At 44.2% G+C, this 22,970-nt stretch overlaps 1 protein-coding gene across 4 annotated transcripts in view; it reads right to left on the bottom strand.

The window, feature by feature from the left end:
- Positions 1–20,904, bottom strand: part of UBE2V1 (ubiquitin conjugating enzyme E2 V1) — a 50,821-nt gene extending 29,917 nt beyond the window's left edge. For 2 of the 4 annotated variants that reach the window (XM_060125182.1, XM_060125184.1), the window contains exons 1-2: positions 20,815–20,904; positions 2,575–2,723 (exon numbers count right to left, since the gene is read on the bottom strand). In XM_060125182.1, coding sequence (XP_059981165.1) covers positions 2,575–2,723; positions 20,815–20,836 — 171 coding nt within the window. In that variant the 5' untranslated portion in view covers positions 20,837–20,904. Of the gene's footprint in view, positions 1–2,387; positions 2,520–2,574; positions 2,724–20,504; positions 20,525–20,814 lie in introns of those variants that run through there. The other 2 variants (XM_060125183.1, XM_060125185.1) reach the window with 2 other exon arrangements.
- Between the last annotated feature and the right edge of the window lie 2,066 nt (positions 20,905–22,970).

The following is a 22,970-nucleotide window of genomic DNA, read 5'->3' as shown; positions in this document are numbered from 1 at the left end:
GCACCTAGAAGCAGGTAGCTCCTTTTATGACTTTGCTTTTAACCTTGGGGAGCCAGGGCAATAGAAACTATAGGGGTAAAAAGACACAATAACAAGTATTGGTGAGGAGCAGAGAAACTGATACCCTCACGCATTGCTGGTGGGAATGTAAAGTGGTGCAGTGCAGCCACTTTGGAAAACAGTTTGCCAGTTGTTTAAAAATGTTAAACAGAGTTATCATATGATCCAACAATTCCACTCTTATGTATATACTTAAGAGAACTGAAAACATCTGTCCACATAAAAACCTGTACACAAATGTTCATAGCAGTATTATTCATAATATGCAAGAAGTGGAAAAAATCCAAATGTCCATCAATTAATTAATGGATAAACAAAATATGGTATATCCATACAAAAGAATATTATTCAGCCATAAAAAGGAATGAACTACTGATAAGTGCGATAACATGAACGAATCCTGAAAACATTATGCTAAGTAAAAGCCAGTCACAAAAGACCACATATTAATTCCAATTACATGAAATGTCCAGAACAGGCAAATGCATAGATACAGAAAGTAAACAGTGATTGTCAAGGGTGAGGAGTGAGCGGGTAGAAGGCAGAATGGGAGTGACTGCCAAAGGGTATGGGGTTTCTTTCTTGGGTAATGAAAATGCTCTGAAATTAGTGACAGTTGCACAATTCTGAATATAATAAAAACCACTGAACTGTACACTTTAAAAGTATATTCTATGGTTAAGTGAATTCTATGGTTTGTGAATTATGTCTCAATTAAAAAAAAAAAGGATGTAAAGGACATATGGAAAGTATCTTGCATACTGTAGCTACTCATTAAAAGTTAGCCCCCTTTGGAAAGAGGTAAACTGAAACTCGGTAACCTAAGATGTTTTAGGTGGGACAGCATATTTTCAACAGAACTTAGTGTTCATTTTATGTATTCATTTGTTTGTTTAAGTATATAATTCAGTGGTATTTAGTGTATTCACAATGTTGTACGCTGGTTCATTCTTAGTTTGTTAGAACCTAAAAATCAGTCTGTTAACAAATCTGTTGAACATGTACCCCATTCTGAGTCATTTCTAGGCGCTCTGGAGAGTAAAGAGAAGGGAAGAATAGTTCTCATCTTCAAAAAACCTAAACCATTCTTAGGAAGATAAGAATACAGTGAAGGAAGCCATCACTATACAGTGGACTTTCAGAGACAGCAAGAAATGATCTTTATGAAGAAACAAGCCTTCTAGATCAAGGTTTTTCCCAGTATTTAATAGATTCAGAAAACCCCGATTTTCATAGATTAAAAAAAGATCAAGAAATGAGTAAAAACAGATTGAATATTTTTTTTAAACCTCCCAAACAAAACTACAGGGTCACAAAAATGATTCAAAAAGTAACATTAAATATCAAAGCCAGTCATTCATCATGAGTGTTTATGACAGTCTAAGAGTCCTAACACTGAGCGAGCACCACACTCTTCCTTTTTTCAGACAGGGCCACATCCCATGTGTCTTTCTATCTCCCAGAGGCTGGTGCAGAGCCTTGCACGAGGTGAAAAGAATGACCGAACATCATCACCCTTAAGCACAAGCAGACACAGGAAAGGGCCTGCTACACTCAGGCAGAATCTCCTACCGCTTGTCTGAAACAAGTGTCACATTATTGGAATCTATTTCTTCACTCCTACATCAAATTGCTACTTAACACTAGATAATTCTATAGTGGGAACAGATGAAAACTCAAAATATAAATAGGAAGGAGACAATATAGCACAGTGGTTAGGAGCACAGGCTCTGGAGTGAGACGAGGTTTGGGAATTATCGGCCATGTGACTTTGTACGAGTACCCTGACTTTTCCAAGTCGGCTTCCTCATCTGTAAGATGGAACGCAGCTACGCCAACAGGAGCACCTTACAACAGGCTCTTGTGAGAATTAAAGGGCATTTCTGGGGGGTTTACTATGTGCCACAAAAAAAGGTTAGCGGGCATTATAAGACTGGGAATGCTCGAAAATCACAGAGCTCTAAAAGAGGGGTCCTGTTCCCCATCCCCACTGTCTTTGTCTTCTTCGCAAAGGTCTCTGGGCCCAACAGAGCCTGGAACAGACCAGAGCAGACCAGGCAGGCAATAACCCTTTGTTGAATGGCCCAATGAATTAGGATACAGACGCATGGCAGGACTGGGAAACAATGAATAAAAACCACAACCATAAAGGTTTTCCGAAGTTCAGTTGGACACTGTCTTCAGGAATGCTGGCTGTACCTGGAGCCTTGTTATTTGATAAGCCCAGGAGTTTGTTCTAAACTACGTGAGGGTACAATTACCTCTAACCTCACTGTCTACATTGTCATGTAAATTCACACTATGAGACTAAACAGGTTTTTGCTTACCATTTAGAGGGATTAAACAGCATCAGAGGAGGTTCAAATATATAAACTGAAACTGGTCAAAAAAGAATAGCCACATTTCAGAAAATATACCATTGGTGAGCTTTTTCCGTGATAAGGCTAATATTTTTTAAAAGGAGGCACAGTGAATTTAAGACATTGACATTTATAGCGGTAGCTCGACGCTTACTCTTGGAGGCCCAATTATCATCCCTGTCCATCTTGTAAGTGTCATGTCTTCGTCATCTTCTAGACCCCAGCTAACTGTGCCATCTCCTACTCCTTTCTGGCCTTCTTCGAGTTCTTCCAACAGTCGGAAATTGCGAGGGACTTTTACTCCTAAAATAAATGGAAAGAAATTCAAGATACTAGCAACTCCAGGGGAACTTGTAAGCCTAGAGCTAGCTGCTCATTATCACTAGGTTAGAATAAAGATGCTTATGTGCTAAAAACTTCTGTAAGTTGTCGTACCTCAAGCTTGCTGCTTACGAAGCTATCTGTATTGACCAGCACAACCAGAAGGAAGGGGCACGTGGTTTGTTACAGGTGAAGTGTCGACTACACCAGGGCTGGATGACCAAACCTAGAAAGACACCCCACCCCCATCCCTGGAGCTTTGACGAACTTCATAAAGGGTTTACAAGCCGAAATGTTGATTAATTTGGGCCCAATAGTTTGAGATGAAAACTAAAGTGCTAACAAAAGTGCCTTGGAAGAAAAGAGGCTATTTCTTTTGTTTTGTTCTTATTCTACATTTCTGAGTCTAAGGGCATGCTCATTTGTTGGTACGACTCTCAAACTACCTTAGGAGGAACAGACGCCCTGGCCCTATCATGTAACAACAGTGTCCTCTTGATCAACTCAGAGTCAACAGAAGGCAGCAAGGATGAAAAATTGCAAATATTTAAGTCATAGTTTCTCTCTTGTGAAAAAGCTAAGAGGGCAGCCAGTTCTCTGCTTTACCTGTTTCCAAAAATCCCAAAGCCTGGAAAGTAGCTCATGGAAGCAAACACACGAACACATCTCACAGGTTCATGCCACTGCACCCAAGTTCAGGCTGAGGCTTGCACCGCTTCTGGGTGTCTTCCAGAACAGAGTCTAGGTACTGGGCCCAGATGGGGATGTTATTCTCCCAACCAGTCCTGCCTACCTCTCCCCGCACTCACCTCTTCCCCTGGCATTTAGACTATTCCTCAGGAAAAAACTCAGGATCCAGGCCAAGTTACAAGCTTTCTTTACCGAGCCTCCAACTGGCCAGACTCTCAGAGCCAAGCAGCACTTAACATATGATTATGAAGAAAGACCCACTGGAGGGACTCAAGACTGTGGGAGGTGTTCACTGTATATCTCAGTATTTCCCAAAGTGTGGAACACATGTTACTATTAATTCAACTGGAATAAATACCTGAGGAAATCAGGCACTTTTCTAGGCACCAAGAAATAAGCTGTGAACAAAACAAAAATGCCTGCCCTCATGGAGCTTACATTCTAGAAGGAAACAAATACAAATTATGCAAGTTATGTAGTATGACAGATGGTGGTGTTCTGGAGCAGAGAGTACTGGTGGGGGGAGTTACAATTTTAAATAGGGAACATTACTTATTGGCAGCTGAGGGGAGAGTCTTCCAGTCAGAGGAAAGAGCAGGTGCAAAGGTCCTGAAGTACGACCTTGCCCAGAGTGTCAAAGAACAGCAAAGATGCCAAGTGAGCTAAAACCAAGTCAGTGAGATGGAAGTAGGAAATTAGGGACTCCAACTGTTAAAAAGCCACTGGAGTTTTGAATAGAGGAATGACAGGATTTTGACTTGTTTTTAACAGGATCCCTCTGGCTGCTGTATGAAGAGTACAGTGAAGGGAGCTAGGGCAGAAACAGCTGGAAGGCTATTGCAATAATCCCAGCAAAAGATCACAGGTGTTAACAGTGAAGGAACAGGGTGATAGCAGTGAAGGTGGTGAGAAGTAGCACAGTTTTAGATATTTCAGGGGTGTGAGCTGGTAAGATTTGCTGTCAGATTGCCTATGAAGTGTGAGAGAAAGAGAAGTCAACTATTGCCCCCAGGCTTTTTTTCAGGTGGTACATAAGTGAACACTTCATTTTACAGTCATGTATTTATTAGGGCAAGTAATGTTAAACTAATTTCCCCTTTATGATTATGTTAAAATTTTCCTTCTAAAATAAACATAAGCAAAAGAGTCAGTCGACTGAAGAAAAATATTAAATAGCACAGATGGTACTTGAAAGGAAACAGGAAAAATCTGAAAGCATTCTTGAATGGTCCGTTTGGAAAACACTGGCATTTTTTATCCACAGAAGAGCCAACTGGATTATTCACTTACACTGGATTAAGTCTCCTCCAGCAAACGCGAAACTGAAGGCTGTTTGTGACATTATAAGCAAAAAACCAGACAATTCAATGCCTTTTGTTTAGAAAGAGTTAAATCTTTAATAATCCTAATTTGGCTTAGGAGAAAAAAAATCACTGTGCATTACTACTGCTGTTACTATTGGTTACTTTATAAGCCTGCACTAATAAAAATGAATATCCAAATAGCACAGAATTGTACTGATAGGAAGACTGATAGATATCTGACGTACTTGTTCACAGGTGGTGTAATGGGCTGAACTGTGTCTCCTCAAGTTCATATGTTGAAGACCTAAGTCCCAGCATCTCAGAATGTGACTATATTCGGAAACAGAGCCTTTAAAGAGGTGATTAAGTTAAAATGAGGCCATTAGGGTGGGCCCTAATCCAATATGACTGGTGTCCTTACTGGAAGAGGAAACTTAGATGCACAAGGAAACAACAGGTATGCACATCTGTATGGAGTAAAGACCATGTGAGGACCCAGTGAGAAGGCAACCACCTGCAAGCCAAAAGAAATCAAACCTGCTGATACCTTGATCTTGGACTTCTAGCCTCCAGAATTCTGAATGTCCATTGTTTAAGCTATCCAGTCTGTGGTATTCTGTTATGGCAGCCCTAGTAAACTAATATAGATGTTAAGTGACATCTTAAGAAACCTGGATAGATTATCTCTAGGTGCAACCTGGTTATCTCTAGGTGCAAGGATTATGGGTGGTTCCAACCCCCCCTTTCCATATTTTCTGATTTTTTTAAAAAACCACGATTGTGACTTACTTCACTCTGTATAACAGACTCTAGGTCCATCCACCTCACTACAAATAACTCAACTTCATTTCTTTTTATGGCTGAGTAATATTCCATTGTATATATGTGCCACATCTTTATCCATTCATCTGTTGATGGACACTTCCGTTGCTTCCATGTCCTGGCTATTTATAGAGCTGCAATGAACATCGTGGTACATGACTCTGTTTGAATTATGGTTTTCTCTGGCTATATGCCCAGTAGTGGAATTGCTGGGTGGTATGGTAGTTTTTTTAGTTTTTTAAAGAACCTCCATACTGTTCTCCATAGTGGCTGTATCAATTTACATTCCCACCAACAGTGCAGGAGGGTTCCCTTATCTCCACACCCTCTCCAGCATTTATTGTTTGTAGATTTTTTGATGATGGCCTTTCTGACCAGTGTGAGATAATAGCTCATTGTAGTTTTGATTTGCATTTCTCTAATGATTAGTGATGTTGAGCATTCTTTCATGTGTTTGTTGGCAGTCTGTATATCTTCTTTGGATAAATGTCTATTTAGGTCTTCTGCCCGTTTTTGGATTGGGTTGTTAGAGTCTGTCATACAGAGTGAAGTTAAGTCAGAAAGAGAAAAACAAATACCGTATGCCAACACATATATATGGAATCTAAGGAAAAAAAAAAAGGTCATGAAGAACCTAGGGGCAAGACGGGAATAAAGAGCAGACCTACTAGAGAATGGACTTGAGGATATGCGGAGGGGGAGGCGGAAGGGTAAGCTGGGACAAAGTGAGAGAGTGGCATGGACATATATACACTACCAAATGTAAAACAGATAGCTAGTGGGAAGCAGCAGCATAGCACAGGGAGATCAGCTCTCGGTGCTTTGTGACCACCTGGAGGGGTGCGATAGGGAGGGTGGGAGGGAGGGAGACCCAAGAGGGAAGAGATATGGGGATATATGTATAACTGATTCACTTTGTTATAAAGCAGAAACTAACACACCATTGTAAAGCAATTATACTCCAATAAAGATGTTAAAAAAAAAAACCAAACAACCATGATTGTGTCATTTGATCAACACAACACTTAGGAACCATGTCAACCAAACTGCACTTGCTATTCGCTTTGCCTGGAACACTCTTCCCCAGATAAGTTATATAAGTCATGCTTCCTCACCTTCTCTAGGGCTTCAGTTATGTGACACCTGATTGTGGTGTCACAGTGGTCTGTGTTCTTTAGTGTTACCAAAACTTGTTCAAGTCAAATGATCAACAGCGAAGTACAATAGCTCCCATGGCTAAGCCCTTCACTTTTTTTTTTTAAGAAGATGTTGGGGGTAGGAGTTTATTAATTAATTTATTTTTGTTGTGTTGGGTCTTCGTTTCTGTGCGAGGGCTTTCTCTAGTTGTGGCAAGCGGGGGCCACTCTTCATCGCGGTGCGCGGGCCTCTCACTGTCGCGGCCTCTCTTTTTGCGGAGCGCAGGCTCAGTAGTTGTGGCTCACGGGCCTAGTTGCTCCGCGGCATGTGGGATCCTCCCAGACCAGGACTCGAACCAGTGCCCCCTGCATTAGCAGGCAGAGTCTCAACCACTGCGCCACCAGGGAAGCCCAGCCCTTCACTGTTTTTTTTTTTTTGCGGTACGCGGGCCTCTCACTGCTGTGGCCTCTCCCGTTGCGGAGCACAGGCTCCGGACGCGCAGGCTCAGCGGCCATGGCCCACGGTCCCAGCCGCTCCGTGGCACGTGGGATCCTCCCGGACCGGGGCATGAACCTGTGTCCCCCGCATCGGCAGGTGGACTCTCAACCACTGCGCCACCAGGGAAGCCCTGTGTCAGATCTTTAAATCAGGTTGGATTAATTATTTCAGGTGTAACTGTTCCTCTTGTAAACTTTAGCAAAGAACATTCTTATAGGTGGAAATGTTCCCTCTTCATCTAACAACCAGGTCTGATTAGGAAATCTTTTTTTTTTTAATTTAATTTTTTGGCCACACTTCGTGGCAAGTGGGATCATAGTTTCCCGACCAGGCAACGAACCCGCGCCCCCTGCACTGGAAGCAGAGTCTTAACTGCTGGACCACCAGGGAAGTCCCCCTTAATCCAAATATCACAAGCTCATTGCTATTAGTTTCAAAACAGGTAGTGAATTCAACATATCTTTCTGACGCTTGATTTTTTTACTTCTGAAGTAGGGGAAAATATTATATTAGTAATGAATCTTGCACTTCCAACAGGTATTTCCATTGGATTAGAGACATTTAATTACTTAAAAACAAAGCATGCAGAGCTCATATACACAACTGCACAACAACAACAGAGTCACTTAAACTTATTTTAGGTTAGTATTTGGAACAGTAAATGAGCACCACAGAGGACAAAGTCAGCTTTTCATTGTTACTTCTGTACTGACATTACAGGATGATTCAATTTGATTCAATTATAAAACAGGCATCAAAACAGCTTAATAAATGAAAAACTCTGGATTGGCCAGCATCTATTAGGCAGTCTAGAAATATTCCAAGCAGGAGTTGGAATATACATATGAATATCAGAATAATTGTACTATATACTGATTATGATAAGCATTTATTCCATTTGAATAGCAGTTCTCAGCTTTTTTGGTCTCAAGACCCTTTTACACTCTTAAAAATTATTGAAGACTTCAAAGAGCCTTTGTTTATGTGGGTTATAGCTATTGATATTGACCAAATTAGAAAATTAAAACTGAGAAATTATAAAAATACTTAACTCATTTACAACTAACCACAACCAACCATTACGTGCTAAGATAAATAACATATAACTATATTTTCCAAAGAACAGAATTAAACTAGTGAGAAGAGTGGTATGGCTTTGCAGATTTCTTTAATGTCTGGCTCAAAACAACAGGAAGTGTTAAGAACTGAGGTGAGCTGGAGAATACACATCCTCTCTAAAGGGGACAGTCACGCCTTTGCCCTGGCCAAATGTCTATGGGTCAGATTCTGCTTATGGGACACTACTCTGCAACATCCGAGGTCACCTAATTGTTCTCAAAAATCCCTTTAAGCCCTAATATCCTAGGTTTAGCTCAGAGGATATTTTAAACCCTCTGAGGGTAAGGGTAAGTAAAGGTTGCTAAACGTTGTAATCTGGCATTGGGCAGTTAAGTACTCAGTTAACCTTTATTTAGCAAAATCTCGAAGAATTTAAGTCCACAAAGTGGATAGCTTTTATTTTTTTCATTTTATTTTTAAAAATTATTTGTTTATTTATTATTATTTTTGGCTTCATTGGGTCTTTGTTGCTGCACGCGGGCTTTCTCTAGTTGCGGTGAGCGGGGGCTACTCTTCGTTGCGGTGCGCGGGTTTCTCATTGCGGTGGCTTCTCTTGTTGCGGAGCACAGGCTCTAGGCACACAGGCTTCAGTAGTTGCAGCACACAGGTTCAGTAGTTGTGGCGCACGGGCTTAGTTGCTCCATGGCATGTGGGATCTTCCTGGACCAGGGATCGAACCCATGTCCCCTGCACTGGCAGGCAGCTTCTTAACCACTGCGCCACCAGGGAAGTCCCTAGATAGCTTTTAAAGAGGACTGTTACTTTTTTAATTCATTTTTCCTAAGCCATAAACTTTTATTTTCACTCAAAAATTGACTAAAAGTGAAGTCTGGGGAATAACTACAGCTAGCAGAAATCAGGAACTGCAAAAATTTACAAATTATGCAGTGATTCATTTAGCTTTTTTTGATATTTAAATAGAAGTGGCTGATTAGCACCTGGTTAGCTGGTATACTGAACTCTATTTAGTAAGGAACCATCTGGTTAGCTGGTATACTGAACTCTATCTAGTAAGGAACCATCTAGGGTTCACCATGTTTAATGTGTGTAAAACTGAGCTCATTCCACCTTTACAAGCAAAATCCACACATTTCAGGACTGCAATTTTTTAAAATGTTAGCTACGCTTGTTACCTGTTTGTCAAAATTTCCCTACCTATAAATTTGTTAGTAATATATATGTACACACACTTTCTTTCAGTACAATAATTATCACTTATCCAACACCATGCTAGACCTTATTGGGGCTATGAAAGAAATAAAAACAGGAGCTTCCCAATCAGAGTATAAAGTCTCACTATGGAAACAAGATACACATACAAAGTTCAAGAAAACAAAACAGTATTAGAACGTATGAGAGAAATATAATCATAGGGCAACGTTTCTTAATCTTTGAGGGGGTCATAGACCCCTCTGAATGTGATGAAAGCTAAAGAGGTGGGGCCATGTTACTAAGAGGACTTTATCCTGAGGGTAATTAGTGGGGAGCTGCAAAAGGCTCTGAGCAGGGCAAGAGATAAGGCAAATCTCCCAGGTAATGTTCAGGATGGGCTGAAGGATTAGAGGCCAGGTTAGAGATGTGTTACTACTAACATCTCAGGATACAAAGCCAGAAGCATTTGCTTAGAGCAAATACTTGTGACAACGGAACAAGTTATCGAACTTCTTATAAGCTGAGGTAGGTGGGATGTTAAAGAGATTTAAGGCAGCACACATTAATTTGCATGACTGTTGTGATAGTTCCCATTTTTATAAAAAAAACATTAAAACAACTGGCCTTTACATGGTAGTCTGTAGATAAATATTCGTTGAAAAATAAAAAAACTGAGCAAAGTATAAAAAGGTATGTACACTCCATTTTATAAAAGATAAACACAAAGTCAACCCATGCTTCCCCGTATGTGTATACTCACATAAACGATCTTTAGATGCCACGGAAGTAGAATCACAAATGTAAGGATACCTGGTTGACCTATTTTTATTATTTTTTTTTAAGATTTTTTTTTTTTGATGTGGACCATTCTAAAAGTCTTTATTGAATTTGTTACTATACTGCTTCTGTTTTTTTTGGCTGCAAGCCATGTGGGATCTTAGCTCCCCAACCAGGGACCGAACCCGCACTCCCTGCACTGGAAGGTGAAGTCTTAACCACTGGACCGCCAGGGAAGTCCCGACTACTCTATTTTAAAAAGGTTGGTCAGAGGAATGGCGAAGTTACCTCCCACAAATAAGAGTCAGAATATAATTTAGAGAAAATTCTATAATCTCTCAGCAGAAGGTTAAGACCAGGAACCTAGGCTCAAATCCATGCTCTGCAACTTTCCAGCAATCTAGCTGGGTGACTACACCAAGTTATCCTTGACCCTCAGCGTAACAGGGATCCCGATACTCTTTGCCTCTACAAGTGGTGAGGAAGAACCAATGAGGTAAAACCTATAAAAGCACTTTGTGTAATACCTGGGACAGAGATTGAATCACCTTCATCGGCACTGTACTATCCATCGTAGTATAAAATACAAAAACTCTCACTTGATCCCATATCCCCTTCTAGCTACCAACTCATTTCTTTGTTCATTTTTAGCAAAAAATCTCAAAAGGGCTGTCTAGACCCCTTGTTTGCAATTCTTCACTCTACTTGCACCTACTCCAATCAGGCTTTTCTAGCTAGTCACTCACCCAAACTGCTCTTGTCAGGGGCACCAAGCAGCACCCTCTAGCCAAATCCTGTGGTCAATTCTCAGCCCCTACCTCAAGTTCCTGGAGCTCTCAGCAGCACCCATAACTCCCTCCTGTAACTCTCTTCCCTTAGCCTCAGGCTCTCTTCCTACCTCACTAGTTGATTGGCTTCACCTCCTTGACTGCAAACACTGGCTGCCAGGCCTCAGGGCACAGCCCACTGACCGCTGCTTTCCTGCCCCCTCCCCAAGTGATTTTACCCAGACCAAGGAAGCTTAGTAACTCTCCAGTTTATATTTCCAACTAACTGCCTTCTACACATCTCCGTTTATATGCCTCATAGGCCTCTCCAACTTAAAACAATTCCAAACAAAACTCCCTTGCACTCCTCAAAAAACAAAAAGTACCCACTCTTCGATCTCAGTATATAGCACAAACAGATTTCTCTGGCTAGAAATCTTGGAGTTATGATAAGAGATCTTTCTCTTATACCCCATACCTAACCCATTTCCAAATATATCCCAAATACAATCATCTTCACCATTCCCACTGCAACCACTGTTAAGTTAGATCCCATCACTCCCCTTCTCAAAGCCCTCCACTGGCTTTCCCTTACAACTAGCATCCAAACTCCTTACCTCACCTACAGAGCCCTACCTGTTTCTCCAACATCATTTCCTGCCACCCTTTCCCTTGCTCCTCACCCTCCTTCAGCCATACCATCCTTTTTGAAGTTCCTGAAGAGGCAACCTGACTTTGCTTTTGCACCTGATGTTGCCTCACCCCAGAATTCTCTGTCCCCGAGCTGGGAATGGCTGGCTGGCTGGCTGGCTCCCTTATTCTTCATCTAAGCTCCAACTTCCCATTCCCTTATCTTGCTTTATTTTTCTTCACAGCATCATTACCACTTGACATTTTAAGTGTATTCTCTTCCACTTCATTAGTTGTTTACTGTCTGTCTCTCCCATGTGAACATAAACTCCCTGAGAATAAAACTTCATCTGTTTTGTTCACTGCTGAATTTCCAATACGTCAAAGAGTGCTTTGCCAAAGCATGTACTCAAACGCTTGCTGAATAAATGAATGGTGGCCGGGTGTTAGCTAGGGATGTTATTTCAGAATGAATAATGCTCAACGTCACAAAATTCTAACTCTGGTTTATTTCTGGAAATACAGCAGGGAAACATTCATAGCACTATTAAAAGGGAGTCTAATATTAAAAAGATTATCAAAGGGGCTTAGTATGGATTTCAAATAGCCCAAGAAAAGTTATACATTAAATTTTAAATATGATCTTAAGAAGAAACACAAATCTTCAACTCGGAGCTGGGCAGTCTGTGGAGGTCCTCTAAGAGCCCCCTTACCCCCAACCCCATGCTCCTTTACCTTCACACAATGTCTGTGCTGTACCTTTTCTTTTTCTTTAAATTTCATTTTCTTTCTTTTTTTGTTGTCTGACTCACTCTTGGAGCTTCTCAAGTTAGAGTTGTGACTCATTCAATCCTACCTCCCCAGAATCTGGTATGCTACCTGGCATGTAATGGTACTCAATAAATGTTTCCTGATTGAAGAAAAGGCAGTACCTCTTCCTTTCCTACTGTAACCTCTCATATGGTCTACTGTGGCCAAAATACTGGACACTGATACCATATAACTGAGATACCTTAACAAAGATAAGGTTCTTTGTTTTGAGATAATTAAAATTTGATAAGTAGTTTTATTTTTTAATGAAGTGTGATCAAGACTTTTAGAGAAACTTTTTTTTTAATGAGGGAAAACTGGTTTTTTTCCCCCCACCACACAAGTCAAGGATTCTTCATTACAAATTGAACTTTGTTTCATAAAATATATATGAAAGCATGTTACTGATATTTCAAACCATTTAGAAACTGCATACAAAGTTAATACATCAATATTTTCTACAAAGCAAGAGCATTTAACACCAAATGGCCTAACTCCAATATTTTCTACAAAGCAAGAACATTTGACTCCAAATAACCCTTGTTCTAGAACCTCAGGGGCTACCCCAGGGACATAAATCCAAATATTGGTGGAGTTCAGAGCTCCTGCAGACCTTGTGAGTGTATCAGTCACAGGGAGGACTTCATTCCATCCCAAGTGGAGAGAATAAGCTCAAAATCATGACACGTTAAACAAAAGACTTCAGTGAATATATTAAAAATTAAATCCAGATATGTCAAAAACCAGAAGCATAACAGATCAGAAAAACGCAGTGATACCCTAACATATTTTCTTCCTATGGCACTTGAAGCCATTGAATCAAGCTAAATTTTAAGGTTCCTAAAACTTGTGTGTTAATCTGACACCTAAAAGGCAGCTGAAGGAACAGCTAGCTTCAAGAGGCAATAGAGGATGTAAAAATGGACTCTTGTTAATCTTAATAAACTATAAGTATTAAAAGGTTAGCTATGAAAATGTTAAGATAACTCTACCAAGGTGCTAAAATAACGCAGTAACCCAAGATTTTTAAAAAGAAAACATTTGTTCCTGTTACTTCAGAATTCTTCTCTCCAGAAGGATTTTTCCTGGATTTGTGTCAGTATCAAAAGTCAGCCAGTTTTTCTCCTGGCTAAATATAAACTGAAAAGTCAGCAGCTGCAGGATATTACAAAGAAAATATGACAACCAGGTTAAAAAAGTATGAATATTTGATAGGGTTTTACACCATGTCCTAGTAAAACATTTAATGCAGTAATTTGAAACACAGCAACATATTAAAATATTTGTGGTACAAAAAGGATTTTGAAGCCCTTTAAAACATCCTTTTGGGAAAAGCACTGCCACAAAGCAGCGGCTATTACAGCATGCCAATCTTGGAAAACCCTGGCCTGGCCTGGGTCTTGATTTAAAATGGCAGAGCCTCACAGGTTTCTCCGGGAAAGAAAGCTGCTAGTTGAAACTGGTCTGGTTGCCCATTCAGGGAAGACAGTGAACTGAGCTAGGAGTCTGGTGCTGCTACCATTCTGAAAATAAGGAGGCCTGGAAGGTGATGCACCTGGATTAAACGTTCTCGAAAAGTGGGCATAAAGTCAGGGGCAGGTAACTTTTGTTTCTGAGCAACTGGCAAGTGCAGTGCAGTCTGGGTGCCTGGTTAGGGCCTGTCCAGAGGAGCATATTTCTTCTCTCCTTCTACACAACAATGATTCTCCAAGTATGGTCCCCAGACCTGCAGCCTACACATCACCTGGGAAGCGGCTAGAAATGTAAATCCTCAGGCCACACACCAGAACACTACACCACATTACACCATAGAACTATCGAATCTGAAACTGAGGGTGGAGCCCAGCAATCTAACAAGCCCCCCAGGTGATACTAATATATACTAGTTTGAGAATCACTGATCTGGGGGAAGAAACAGCAGCAATCTATCATTCTTTACAGTCTAGACAATGTGACAACAAACAGCTGGTGACAAGATGCAAGACCCTGTGTTTCTCTGCTGCTAGGGTGACCAAGGCCAAAGATCAAATTTTCTCTGAAAGGGGTGGAGACAAAGAATAAGGTGTGGTAAGTGCCTCAGGACAGTCAGGGAAGGAGAGAAAGAGTTAATTGTATGCTGAAGTCCATCTATAAATGCCAACTTATCAGGACAAGAGCTTTCCTTTTTGAAAAGCTGAACAGGCACTTTTGCTTCTGCCCTATCAGATACAATGTTTCTCCAAATATGTAAATTTATATATTTGGCTACATCAAGATGAGACCCTGGATTAATTCACTGCAACATTCAATATTTATTGAGCACCTACTCTATGTCAGGGACTATGTGGGTGCTAGGGACATAGCAGAGAACAAGGATTATTCCTGCCCTACTGCAAAGGCACAGAAATGTGGAAAAACAAACAAGAAACCTTCAGATAAGGTTATGCACTTTAGAACAGAACAGAGATGTGATAATGAGTGAGAAGACTATGTTGAAAGGGGTGGGCAGGGATGGACTTTCTGGAGAGCTGAGACCTGAAGAAGGAGAAGCAGGCAGTCACAGGCAGGCAGAGCATTCCTAAAAGGGGAAGAGCAAGGGCACAGGTGTGCACATCACGCGAGCTCAGGGGTAGGCAAGGCCAAGGCCATGGAAGCCCTTGTGGGCCATGGAAAAGAGATGGATTTTATTCTAAGTGCAGCAGGAAGGGCTTTCTGCAGAGAGTGGCAGTTTCTGTTTTCTTGTCTGTAAAAAACCATTCTGCCTCCTCTACAGAGAATGGATTAGAAAAGGGCAAGACTGGAAGCAGGAGGCTTTTGTAGTCTTTTAGGCAAGAGAAAGGTGGTACTGGTAGGACAAGAACGACAATAATGCCGATGGAGAGAAGGAGGATTTGCCATCTATTTTGGGGTTACACCTACTGAACTTGTATGGGGTGAACGTGACAATGAAGAAAGAATCATACTTGGTGTCATTACTATCCACCCATGAAAGAACTAATCCGCCAAGGCAGGAATGTCAACAGACCTGCCAATGGCTGAAGGAACTTGAGATGCCTAGCTGGAGAACAGGCAATGGGGGGCTGGAAAAATGCTAATATGGACAAGGGCATATGTCCTGGAGCAGAGCTGTCCCAGTTCTGTACCCTGGTTTGCAAGTCACTGGCTCTGAGCTTCAGGCAAATCATTTCTCCTCTCTGGGCCTCAGTTTCCTCACCTTCACAATAGATACCTGCTTCAAAACGTTGCTGTCAGAAACGAGATGATGTATTTAATACAGTGTCTACCCATAGTTAGCCTTAGAAGTGCAGCTTAAAAAGAAGTCTGAAGGGCTTGCATGTCAATGAAGGACTGACTTTGTACATGACATGAGGGGGCCCTAAGCCCAACGAGTGTTGAGTTATTGAGTGTAAAGTATAAGCAAGAGCAAGAAGTGGCCTTCACTCTCATCAGACAGCACATTACCCAGAATGGGTAAAATGTGGCCAGGGATGCTGTAAAAAGAGTTCCTGCTACAGGTGGCAGACACTTCTCATTAAAGCCTGTTCTCTCATCAAGATTAAATACGCCAAGACTGAGGAAGAGCACATGCCTGAATCCATGCCTTTCCATTTCCTTCCTAAGGCACTGGAGCAGGTTGGGGAAGGAACTGGAGTCAAAACCCCCTGGGCTCTAATCTGAGTGTCACCACTCCTCAGGCAGCCATCAGTCTCCTTCAGGAATATTGGGGGGCCAATACTTCCCCTGGTGAGCTCACTAGGTTGTGGAGAGTTGGATGAGATGACATAGCAGGTTAAGTCGAAGTACTAGGAAACCTCTAAACCACTTTACGTAATATAAAAGTAACAGTGTTAACATCTCTACTTCACCAAATGTGCTGCTCTATACTTCCCTGGGGCCTTTCAGAATTAAAGAGAGGATTCCTGGGACTTCCCTGGTGGCGCAGTGGTTAAGAATCCGCCTGCCAATGCAGGGGACACGGGTTCGATCCCTAGTCCAGGAAGATCCCACATGCTGCAGAGTAACTAAGCCCGTGAGCCACAACTACTGAGCCTGCGCTCTAGAGCCCGTGAGCTGCAACTACTGAGCCCGCATGCTGCAACTACTGAGCCCACATGCTGCAACTACTGAAGCCCGTGCGCCTAGAGCCCGTGCTCCGCAACGAGAGAAGCCACTGCAATGAGAAGCCTGAGCACTGCAACTAGAGAAAGCCCGTGCGCAGCAACAAAGACCCAATGCAGCCCAAAATAAATAAATAAAGGTGTCTACTCTTTAAAAAAAAAGAAAGAAAGAAAGAAAGAAAGAAAGAAAGAAAGAAAGGATTTCTGACTTTACATCCTCTATTCTACATTTATCAAACTACTGTAGAGCTACACTTCAGCTGAGAGAGAGGGAGGGAGGAAGAGAATATGGTGGGGGGAAGAGGGTGGTTTTAAAGTTATTGTGAAGGGAAAATCATGATCATCAAATTGACCCTAGCAATCCATAAGAGGAACAATAGATTGTAGTGGCCCAACAAAGCGTTTCCCCTCCATCACTAGAGCAGACTGCTGTTTCTTCAGCTGCGTACAACATGAAGAAGTTCTCATGAAAGCAGGGCCCATGTTGTACAAAAGGCACTTAGCTACAACTGGCACAAGAAGATGCTCACACAGTGAGACACACGGGAACGAGACCAGCTAACAGACTACCGGTTCTCATCTGCCAGCTCCAGCTCTTTCTAGGCAACTCCCTTGAATGGAATGGAAGACTACTAACCTCCACTGCCCATCTGGTTAAATGTTCGTAAGAGGAGTGAGTGTATGCAGCCACTCCAACGTATGCAAATTTAAAATGTAAAGGGCTTACTTTGCTGGCACTCCATTTCTGGTTTACTGTCAGGGCAGCCTGTGGGATGCTGGGTGAGAGGAAAGATCTGGCAGCCAAGGGCTACTCTTTGAGGCCCTGCAATCCTGGCCAAGGCAGGAGGAAGTCACCTGTCACAACACAAGCATCCTGAGGATTCCAGTGGGTTTTCCACAGTTCCACCCCTCTAAGATCTATGAGGAAATCACACACTGCAGAAGCAAAGGAGGTGGGAAGCTGCTGTCACCAAGCGTTGAAAGCAGTGACCACAAAAAACTAAGTTCAGCCCTTACAGGAACTCAAAGGCTTCACAGCTGTTTCCTGGCAACCAGGGGCACAGATTAATCAAGAGGTTTGTTCTAAACCTAAGGAAGGCCTCAGGGCCCCTGACCACACCTGAAAGACTTCTCAGGGTTAGAAAGCAGAGAGGCCTGTACACTCATTTTAGTTTAACCCAAATATGATCTTTCTGCTCCCTCCCTTAGCACTCTGCACTCCTCTTACTGCCTGGGAGCAATGGTCAGATCTTGTCATTCCTCTCTTTTTAAGACTCTCATTCATTCATTCAACAAACATTTACTGAACGTTTACTTCAGACCAGGTACTTGTTCAATGGCTTTCTTCCACACTGAATAAAATCCAAACTCATCTCTCTCTCCAACTCATCTCTTTAACAAGCCTCCCTTGCACACGGAGGCCTTTAGCTTGTTCTTTCAACATGCCAAGCTCAGTCCTGCCACAGGGCCTTTCCACTCAGCCTCCCCGTCCCCTGCCTGTGACGCACACTGTTGGCTCCTTCCATCATTTGTCTCAGTTCAAATACCCCCCCTTGGAGAAGCCTTCCTTGACCACCTCTCCAGATACTACATCACACAATTTCCTTCATAGCGTTTACTGTTATCTGAAATCTTAATTATTTACTCCTTTAATGGGCTTCTGACTTGAACAGAAGCTCCTCAAGGACAGGGGCTATGTCCATCTTGTTCACTATTCACAATGGGACACAGCAAATTCTTAATAAATACCTGCTGAATAAACAGACAAAGGAGTTCTGGGAAGCCCCCTTTTTATTTATTTATTTATTTGCAGTACGCGGGCCTCTCACTGTTGTGGCGTCTCCCGTTGCGGAGCACAGGCTCCGGACGCACAGGCCCAGTGGCCATGGCTCACGGGCCCAGCCGCTCCGCGGCATACGGGATCCTCCCAGACCGGGACACGAACCCGCGCCCCCTGCATCGGCAGGCAGACTCTCAACCACTGCACCACCAGGGAAGCCCCTGGGAAGCCCATTTTAAGGCACCTCAAAACCTCTTCCATGTTATCTAAACCATGCCAAGTGCTCTTGTATGCCACTAGACAGCAGCTGACGATGGTTTATCTGACCACCACAGCATTTATGAAGCACTCTTCAACTGGCAGGGCTTCAAGAAGTTAGAATTAAGGAGCTGTTAAACCGGATTACAGGTAGCCAATCTCAAGTGATTGCCAAGGGGCTGAGCTGCAAAGCCATCACAACGCTGGCTGCTGCAGGCACAGTGTACCCCCAGTTCAGAGCAACCTGGCAGGGGTGTTAGTCTCATGAGACGTTTCCCACAGCAGTCTGGCCTGACTCAGCCTCTCTCTTCTGAGAATGTCTGTAGCAGTCTCTTTGTAAATGAACTGACTCAGCACTGTTCCAACTGAAACCAAACCTAGGAAAAAGATGTGTGGTTTCCTCATCCTCCAGGAAGACCCCACTGCTTTAAGTGTAAAAGGCAGCTTGGGGTAGGTGACTTCAGTCAGATCCCCTACTTCCAATTCCTTCTATTCCCACTCTAACAATCAAACAAAGATGGCCCCTTGGGATACTAGAGGAGTAACATCCTGGAAAGACAGACTCCCCTCACCCTGCTCGCTTTGGGTCACCAACCCTCTCCTAACAGTGCTGCTGCGGCCTTAAACAGCTGGAGGATTTCAGTACCCAGGCAGGTGGGCCTGTTCATTTCCTCCATCAGCCGTCACCCACTGTCACCTCTTCTGGGAGGACTTCACTGGCCAATTTCACTGCCAGGCACCTCAGGGGACACCCTCCTCACCAAAAGGGGGACACTCTGTTACTCCCAAATTCTGCACTTCCAGAATCCGACTCTCTTGCCTCATCAGCCCCTCTGCGGGACCTTCCCCACGCAATCATCACCCTGCCTCTTCCAGAAGGCCACCTGAGTCCATCCCCTGATGCCCAGCTGTGAGTGTTAGCTCTGAAACAGACCCTTCAGGATTTGATCCTCTGGTGCATCTCAGGAACACTGAGCAGTGAATCCAGTCTCAAAATCAATGCTCCTTCCCTTTACCTACCAGGGCCTGGAAGAACTCCCCCTGGCCCACAGCGCAGCCCCCTCCTTCCCTCTTGTACCTCAGCTTTCTTCTCCAGTCACCCAAAACTTCCCATTTTATTTGTTCCTCTCCCCATAACCCATCCAGCCACTGGGGAACTGCTGAGCTGCACTCCCATATGTTACCAACACCCGAAAGAGTGGGAGAGAGACAGTCTCCATAAAACAGACACTCCTAGGGTACGCTTTCCTCACCCAACAAAGGAGATTTTTTTTCTCTAAAGAGAACATCTCTGAAACCTGACCTTTTCCCACTCTCACCCACTGCATGGGGCTCCCTTCCCCAGACAGACACCTCCAGGGCTCCCAACTCATCTGTTCTTCACCCAATATCGCAAGCTTCCACTAACCGCCCTGCTCGGAGCTTGCCTCCTAAAACCTAACATCTACCTCCAAAACTAGGGGCCTGGTAACGATGGGGTCATTTCACTTTCAGCTGCTCCAACCAAATCCCTCTGGAATCTGAAAAATCCCTTTCCTCTTCTCACGTATCCTATGGAGATGCCTTTCATCCCCCCCAAAGTAGCCACCCCAAGACTCCCCCTTTCTAATCAACATAAAAATTTCCTCAGCTAACCCAATCCCCCAAACGAACACTGGAGCCCTGCCCTTTACCAATGGGGGATCCTCTCAGTCACCCCTCAGGATGCTGTTTTCTTCCCTCATCCATCCTGAGGGGCTTCTCCGAAGTCCCCGCCAAAAGGACATCCCAAGGCTCCTCCCCCCACCCGGACACCCAGCACCCAAATAAAGGACTTCCATCCATTTTGGGGCGCCTCCTCGTTCTCAAAGGGACCCCTCGATCTCCCCTAAAGAGCCGCCAGCCCCGATCTCCTCGGCAGTGCCTCTGGGCTCGCCCCTCACCCGCTCTGGCCGCTCCGCTGCGCCGCGAGACCCGGCCCTTCCTCTCAGCAGGGCCCTCACGCCGCCCGGGGGAGCCTCTGGGCCTCGCCGCGCCGCCCACAGGCCCCACAGGCCCCTCAGGCCCCCGCCCGTGCTTCCGGCCACCGCCTGCTCCTCCTCCCCACTCAGGCCGCCTGGGTCGCCGCCACGGTGCCCAGGGGACAGAGGCATCGCAGAGGCCCTGGCCCCGCAGCAAGGGCCTTCGCGGGTCCCCGGCCCCCGGCCCGAGCCCATGCCCCCTCGGCCGGCCGGGTCCGGCGCCCCCGCTCACCCGAGCCCGTGGTGGCTGCCATCTTGCGTCGCTGTCGCTCAAAGGCCGGCCCCTTCTTCACCCCCCACCCGTTCTCCGGGCTCTTCTGCGCATGCGTGTGCGCACACGCAGACGCCTCCGCTGACGCCCGCTCCGCGGACTGCGCGACCAGTTGCCGGGAAGGTATTTTTTCCTGCCCTTTTAGAGAGAGGAAATGTTTGCGTGCGTGAGGGCCCAGCAACCTGCAAGGCCCTGCAGGCTCTGGTGCGAGGGAGGTATTGAGGTGCTTGGTGGGGAGGGCAAGGGGGATCAGACTTGGAAGGGTGTGACTGTGAAAGAAAAAGAAAAGAAAGCTTTTAAAAAGCGCCTATTGTCACAACCTATAATGGAATATAATCTGCAAAAAAAACCCCACCAAAACCCAAAAACCTGAATCACTATGCTGTACACCTGAAACTAACACAATATTGTAAGTCAACTATACTTCAATAAATATAAATAAATAAATAGATGCAAGTTTATAATATTTTTAAAAATCACCTATTTTGGGCTTCCGTGGTGGCGCAGTGGTTGAGAATCCGCCTGCCAATGCAGGGGACACGGGTTCGAGCCCTGGTCTGGAAGATCCCACATGCCGCGGAGCGGCTGGGCCCGTGAGCCATGGCCGCTGAGCCTGCGCGTCCGGAGCCTGTGCTCCGCAACAGGAGAGGCCACAATAGTGAGAGGCCCGCTACTGCAAAAATAAATAAATAAAAAGAATAAAAAGCACCTATTTTGCCTGGGGCATTTTCCTATCTAGTTGGATCCTCACAACATCTCTACCAGGTCGGGCTTAAAGTGAAACATGAAGGCGAGAGGGGTTAAGCCATTTATCTAAACTCAGCTGTTAAATGACTGAGTCAGAATTTGAACCCAAGCCAGATGTCTTGCTTCCAAGATCGATGCTCCCAGGCCAGAAGGGGCTTGTAGAAGGGCAGCTAAATGATTTGGGGCATTAAGGTGGCAGGGAAAGCATTCACTCATTCATTCATTCGTTCACTCTTTCACTCAATCCATTCATTCCATCGAACAAATATTTACTAAGCATCTACTATGTGCCAGATGCTGTCATAGGTGCTGGGGATGGATATACATCCCTGAAGAAGCAAGCTCCTGCTCTCATGGGCTTAGATTTTAGTCGGAGATAGGAAGCAAATAAACAAATAGGGAAAAACATAACTATAATAGGATAGAGAGTAAACCAGAGAAGAAGTGGTCAGGGAGGGCCTCCTATGGAAGTCATATTTCAACAGCGACCTGAATGATGAGAAGGAGGTAGAAGGAATGGCATGTGCAAAGGCCCTGGAAACATATACTTGCAAATGTTAAATCCAAGAAGTGACTCCTCTATGACAAATGGTCTGAGAAGCTCTTATATGGATATGGAAACAGGCTGAGAGAGGTGAAAGGATTGCCTCAAGGCAACACAGCTGAACACTGGCTGAGAAATGACCAGGACTTTCAATACAGAGGAACAAGGAAGCTGGAAGCCTTCACCCAGTGCATCCAATTCATCACCTTGTTCTGACAGAATGCCTCCTAAGCATCTCTCTACTCCATCCACTTGTCTCCCACTTGGATGATCCCAGCAGCCTCCATTCTTGCCCCCATGTTCCATTCACCTAAACCTTTCAGTAGCTCCCCATTCCCATGGGATAAAATACAGACTCTACAAATTGAGTGACCAAAGAATTATCATCCAACGAGACAATCAGCAGATTGAAAGGGGGCCTAGTATGACCTTACTGGGACAACAACCAGGAATCTCCAGGACAAACCAGGATGGTTAACCACCCTACCCACAATGCCCTGCACCTAGGCCAGGACTAGGATGGAGTCAGTGAGGGGTCTAGGGCGCCAAATTTAAGGAGGCTTTCACTCTCCGATCCAGGCTCTGCACTTGCACCACCCTTCAAATGCGAGCCTCCCTAAAATCTGCACCCTGGGTGCCTCACTTTCCCCCTTCCCTGGCACTGCCTGCACCTCTGAGACTTGCTGTACCTCTCCAGTTACACTGGCCCTTTTCAAGGCCTCTGGAACACATGTCCTCTCCCTCCTCACGGCCATTGCCTGTGCTGTTCCCAGTCATTGCCCGCTCAGGGAAACTTTCCTTGATTTCTCCCACCAAATTCAGCCAT

The sequence above is a fragment of the Lagenorhynchus albirostris genome, chromosome 15 (assembly GCF_949774975.1).
Source record: "Lagenorhynchus albirostris chromosome 15, mLagAlb1.1, whole genome shotgun sequence".
NCBI classification, from domain to species: Eukaryota; Metazoa; Chordata; class Mammalia; order Artiodactyla; family Delphinidae; genus Lagenorhynchus; species Lagenorhynchus albirostris.
The sequence above is the reverse complement of the archived record's forward strand: the minus strand, read 5'-3'. Positions and strand labels throughout refer to the sequence as shown.